Source organism: Delphinapterus leucas, chromosome 1 (genome assembly GCF_059928025.1).
Source record: "Delphinapterus leucas isolate spDelLeu-1000000601 "Yukka" chromosome 1, BTC_Dleu_Yukka2, whole genome shotgun sequence".
Lineage (NCBI taxonomy): Eukaryota > Metazoa > Chordata > Mammalia > Artiodactyla > Monodontidae > Delphinapterus > Delphinapterus leucas.
The window spans coordinates 142,481,988-142,487,987 of record NC_143129.1 but is presented as its reverse complement, the minus strand read 5'-3'; the positions used below and the strand labels follow the sequence as shown (position 1 = coordinate 142,487,987).

Here is a 6,000-nt window from a genome sequence, read left to right as displayed (position 1 = left end):
AAGGCAACAAGGGTAATTGGGTATCATGTTTGGGAACTTGCAGGTCTCACTTGCTCTTCCTGGGTGGGAGGGATCCCTGCAGTGGGGGCTTTCCCCAGACCTGTGAGCCAAGGCTCTCGGGCCACATGGCACTGTGCCTCCCTGAAGGGACATCTCAGTGGCAGGGCTGCAGTAGCACTGAACATGGGAAACCACTGCGTGGCTGCCACTGCAGCCACTTAACAGCTTAGTAACTGTTCACTGGTTAACATTCAACAGTGGAGGGAGGAGGTGACAAGGAGCATGTTTATGCCATGAAGTTCAGATGAATCATAAATCTCCTCGCTGTGCAGTGAAAGGAAACACCTGCATTACTGCCTTGCAGTTAGATTTTTAAAAGTGTTGAAAATCGCAATTTATAACCAGATGCTGGCACCTGGGGATATCCTCATTATTAAAAAAAAAAAAAAAAAAGGCAGACTAAAATGGAAGAAAATAGTGAAAACTAAAGGACTCCTCCAACATATATATAGAACTTATATGGTACCTCTTATCTACATTATGTCATTTGATTCATTTGTTCAAAAATGGCCCTCCTGGGTGCCAAGCACTGTTTGTCTTTGGAGATGCGTGAAGACCAGGCAGTAAAAAAAAAAAAAAAATCCTTGCTCTAGTGGAGCTCACATTTTTTGTGAAGTCGATCCTTGCAAACAAGCCTCTGGGGTAGCTGTTATCAGTATCTCTTTAATCTGCATACAAGGAACCTACAGCTTCAGGAGGGGAAGGTCTGATGTGGCTACACAGCAAGGGTAGGTAGCAGAGCCAGGGTCCCCAGTGAGTAGGGCGGAGAACGTTTTCGGAGTGCTTACTTATGTAAACACTGCCAGGCACTGTTTTAAATGTTTTATACTACATGTATTAACTCGGGAACAGCTCTATGAGGTGGAATTATCATCCCCATTTTACAGATAAGTTCCCTGAGGCTCCAAAGCGATATAGCTGAGTGTCACACAGCTGGTTAGTGGCAGGGTCTGTACTCAATACAGAGCACATTCTCCAAGCCCTTCAGGCCAGCTCTGCCGTGTGCAGTCAGGAAGTCAAAGACCTAAACTTTATTTCATGCATTTTTTAAGAAAACATCCCAAGAAGGCAAAGGAAAAAAATATAGGTAAGAAGAAGACATATTTTCTTCTACTTTAGACGTCAGAGTAATAATAATAACAGCATTGTTTCCACATTGAGCATTTACAACGTGCCAGCATTTTTCAGAGGCACTTGACTTTATTTTCTCACTTAATTCTCATGATATTGTTGCAAGGTAAGTATTATTTTAAATTCAGTTATAAAAATGAAGAAACTCTGACTCTGACAGGTTAAGTAATTTGCCCAGGAGCCTAAAGCTTATAAATAAACGGCTGAGCCAGGGTTCAAACCCAGCCTATTAATTGTGCTGCACACCCCAGGTCATTTCCCATCTCCCGGTCACTGGCTGGGCAATTAGGGACAGGAGCCGGAGATTCAACAGCTGCAGTGATTTTTAAGGCCGGTTAAGGGAGGAAGACGGCAGACAGTTTAACACCAGCTGAAGCCCAGTTTTGTTTCTCAGCATAGCCGAAGTAGAGTAAGAGCGGCAAAAATACGCTAACTGAAATTAATTTTAGACTTACTTTCTAAAAATTAAAATCTTGGAGGTAAAAAAAAAAATCTTGGAGGTAATCTATCTTTTTTTTTTTTTTTTTTAGCAGCTGAAGAAGCAGAATCTGAATGTGCAGAAGTGGTTTATCCACAGTTTGCAACACAGCTGGTCAACTACAAGACCGCAAAATCCAGGCCTTCAAAGCTCTGGCTGGGGGGGAGGGCCCAGAGCAGTGGAGGCAGGTTCTCAGGCATTTTAGTCAAATGTTAGGGCTGGGGGGCTTCCCTGGTGGCGCAGTGGTTGAGAGTCCGCCTGCCGATGCGGGGGACACGGGTTCGTGCCCGGGTCCGGGAAGATCCCACATGCTGGGGAGCGGCTGGGCCCGTGAGCCATGGCCGCTGAGCCTGCGCGTCCGGAGCCTGTGCTTCGCAACGGGAGAGGCCACAACAGTGAGAGGCCCGCGTACCGCAAAAAACAAACAAACAAAAAAAAAAAAACGTTAGGGCCGGAATTGCATCCAGCCCCTCTGACTCACAGAGAAGGGGATGGGGGAGGGGCCGGGCCATTTCTCCACCTGGAGTACCCTTGATCCAGATGCCCTCCTGGCTCACATCACACTCCTCCTGACCACAACCTCCATTCACACCTGCCCTGCTCCACATTTCCTTCTGTCCATACCACTGATCATTTTCTAGGATTATGTTAAGCTACTTATTTTTATGTTGTTGTCCATCTCCCCAATAGAAAGTAAGCTCTCTGTAGCCAGGGGTCTGTGTCTTTGGTATTCACTGACACACCCCAGACACCTAGAATAGGACCTGGCCCATAGTGAGTACTGAGTGGATATTTGTGGAATGAACATGCCTAAACATGCCTAAAAATGAGTAAGTTTGGTGCCATCAGATAGTGGGGACAAAGCATGGTTATTCTGGATACAAGGCTGATGGTACATTTCTGAAAAACTGTTATTCTTATTTAAAATGACAGGTTCAATAACACTATTCCCAAGGACATTTTAATATCCATTTTAGGTAGAGAAATTCATTGCCACTGTTCCATTTTAGGGGTGGGTAAAACAGATTTGATTGGAAAGCTTAGCAATCAAAGACATTTCTAGGCTACCTATAGATTCTCAACTGTAAGTCAGACCCAGTGGTTATCAACCTCTGTTGCTTCTAGAAGTTCATAATGATCCCTCAGCTCATACTACTTTGGAACAGAGTATGAATTTTTAATTTCACTTCGAATAACAGCAAGGTTTATATTTGGTGGCAAGAATTTGTTTCTAATGCTGTGTAATTAAAAGTAATTATTTATAGAAGAATGCAAGAAATTTGTATTCTGAAATATTCAAACTCTGTCATTTATATAAATAAAGTAGAAAAAGAAAGATAAAGCCAGATTTCAAATATGTAGTTAAAGAAAAAAAGTCTTTAAGGATGTTTTTGCCTTAAAGACTTTACTTTTTGCCATGTATGCAAAAAGCAGTACTAATACCACCTTTGGCCATGTTCAGGTAGAGTGGGCCAGCTACACGGAGTGCCTGATGCCATGGAAACAAGATGCCTCAGACCCCACCAATTTGCACCTGCAACACTATTACTATATATATTTTTACCCTGTTGTAAAAGTATATATTATATATATATATTTTAAAGAATATTTGGAATATAGAACAAACGCTCTTTAAATCACTAAGAGCCCCATTACAATTCGCTGTTAGCAGTTTGTTCTGTCTCCTAGGTGTTTCCCTTTGCATGGGGAACCTCCCCTTCTTTAAGCCTCCACCAATAAGGCAGATCTCTTCTATCCATCAGATCTCTAGAGGTCTGCAGAGCACAGACTCACACCTCCCCCACCTTCCCTCCATCTGGCTGAGCTGGACAGTACAAATCAGGATTTGCACTGATTTGCATGGTTGTGTGTGCACCAAGCTCCCCAAAGCTATACACCTGGAATCTTGACCTTTCAGGTGCAAGACATGAGTGATTTCCAGACTGCAGCATCCCAGAGCTTTGTGAACATACCACCCCCCTGCCCATGGCAGTTTCTCAATGTCACCTGAGGAGTCACAAGGACAGAATGGTGGTCCCACAGGTGTCTGGCATAATCTGGCAGTGGTTCAGTCAACCCTTTCTCTTTCTTGGTGGGTGGAGGCAGAAGGAAGGTGGAAGAGGACTTACCTGAGGGTACAGCAGCAGTGCCGAAAGGTACAGAACCAAACATGTCTGCACTCGCCGGAAGTGTCTGAGATGAAGACGGGATAAAGGCATCACCTGGAGTTGCAGGAGTCTGTCAGACAGAGAAGGACAGGGGTGCGTGAGGCCCCTGGGAGACCTGGCTCAGTGCTAATCAGGACGGGAAGCAGCAGGCACAGGAATTAAGTGGGGCAGTGCTACAGAAGCAAGCCCCGGTCCGGGTCACTTACTGTGGCAGGCAGACCATGAGCTGGTTATAAAGACTATAAAATGGGAAAAACAATACCCATCCCTAGAGCTGCAGAGAAGCTTAAATGAGATCATGCATTTCAAACACTTAGTACCTACCACACAGAGGCACATAGTAGGTGCTCAGCAAATGCTGGCCAGTATCATGACTATTTAGTTTGAGCCCCTACCCTTTGAGGGTGTTTTTGGGCCCTCAAATTATCCCATAATATCTTTCACCCTTCAGAAATGGTCAGTTCAAAGTGACATACACTCACTCAGGACCTACTGCGTGCCCAGCTCAAGGGGGTCACTTAATACATGGCCAATAAACAGATGTTGACTAAATAAACAAATAAAGATTAGCAAGTAGAATAGAGGCCCTTAGAGGGTCCTGGTGCCTCCCAGAATCCTGCCTGAAACTTCACTTGCAAAAAGAAGCAAATGTTCTCAAGAAGATGATAAAAAAAAAAAATGATGCTTGAGCAGCTACAAACTCTAAAGCCTGGCCCATGCTGGAATTCCAGAAAGGCCTGCTGCATGAACTACTGGGTAAGGTGAGGCTACTGAGATAAAAACATGGGTACTAGCTTTTTCAAAGGTCCACACCCATTTATCGAAGCCTTTTGCCTATAGAGTATGCCTATTCGATGCCATAATATGCTTATTTTTTTCCCCTTGGAATAGATTGGAGCAAGCAATTAATCCTGAAACCATGGCAATTAGACAAGGCCATTTTTAGACTAGCAGCTTGCAGGAGGCACGGCATTGTTCTGAGGGTTATTAAATACCCATTTGGACAGCACTTGGGTTTAGGGCCAGAAACACAGCCATGAGCTGCTGCGTTAAGCCCTTTAAAACACAATCAATGTCATTCTCTTTTTTCTGGTGTGACCTTGGGTGAGTCACATGCCCTCTCTGGAACTCAGTTTGCTCATCTGTAAAATGAAGAGGCTAAGGTTAGACAATCTCTCCAGGCCTTTCTAGCTCCATGGCCCCATGGTTCAGACATGCAGCAGTTCCCCCTGGGATGGAGGAGAGACTCTCTAGACCGTCCAGCTTCCCTGGAGACAGGAGCTGCTGTCCCCTCCTTCACAGCTGCTCTGGGCACCAGGCGTTCGGAGCAGAGCAGCTGTGCCTAGATTCCCCGGTGGCAGCTATGGGCAGCAGGCTCTCATGCCATCTGTCCTCAGCGGTGAGGTTACAGCCATTTCTCCGTGAGGTGCAGCTAGTCAATGACCCACAGCACCATCCCTGGGTTTGTGCAACTGCGCGGTGCCTGGAGGAGCCGCCCCCTCCCAGCAGCTTCAGCTGGTGCAGCTGTGCCTGCCTGCTCTCCGCCCACCTCCGGGGAGCTGGCAGGGGAGGAGCTGGAAGGGCCAGTTTGGCATTTTTCTCTGCAGTGGCTGCAGGGTTGCCTCTGAATGCCTCCAGTTCTCAAAGCACTTGGATTCTATTTTGCTTCGGTTTTCATTCTTTTTTTTTTTTTCCTTTTCATTTTCAAGTGAGGGCTCCCTGCAATCTCTACCCCAGTGCAAGCAATGACTGAGATACTGTGGCTGAAACTAGAGCTGGGGATCCAAAGCTTCATGAGCTCAGCGAAGCCAGCAGGCAGGTGGGAAGGAAGGAGGAAATGAAAAGAAGATGGAGAGGGGAAGAAAAGAAGGAAACGAGAGAGGAGAGGGCAGAAAGGGCCGGGGGGAGAAGATGCTTCCTTTACTGGGCTGACCACCTGGCTTCCTTTACTGTGTGGGATCTGGGTAGGAGATGACAAATGCCTCATCGGGTCTGCTGTCCTGTGGAGTTTCTTGCCCATATTCCCAGCTAGACCATGTGTTCCTTGCAGGCAGGGATCACATCCCGTTCCTGCCTCTCTCCACTGCCCAGCATAACAGCAAGAACCCCAGTGATAGCCTGTAATTGCTGATGCACGGTCTCATTTATTTCTCAAAACAGAGC

At 46.0% G+C, this 6,000-nt stretch overlaps 1 protein-coding gene across 1 annotated transcript in view; it reads right to left on the bottom strand.

The window, feature by feature from the left end:
- Positions 1-1,406: 1,406 nt before the first annotated feature.
- Positions 1,407-6,000, bottom strand: part of LOC111175866 (DAB adaptor protein 1) — a 47,951-nt gene continuing 43,357 nt past the window's right edge. The window contains exons 9-10 of the mRNA XM_089911174.1: positions 3,799-3,907; positions 1,407-1,504 (exon numbers count right to left, since the gene is read on the bottom strand). Of these exons, the coding sequence (XP_089767300.1) occupies positions 1,407-1,504; positions 3,799-3,907 (207 nt within the window). The remainder of the gene's footprint in view (positions 1,505-3,798; positions 3,908-6,000) is intronic.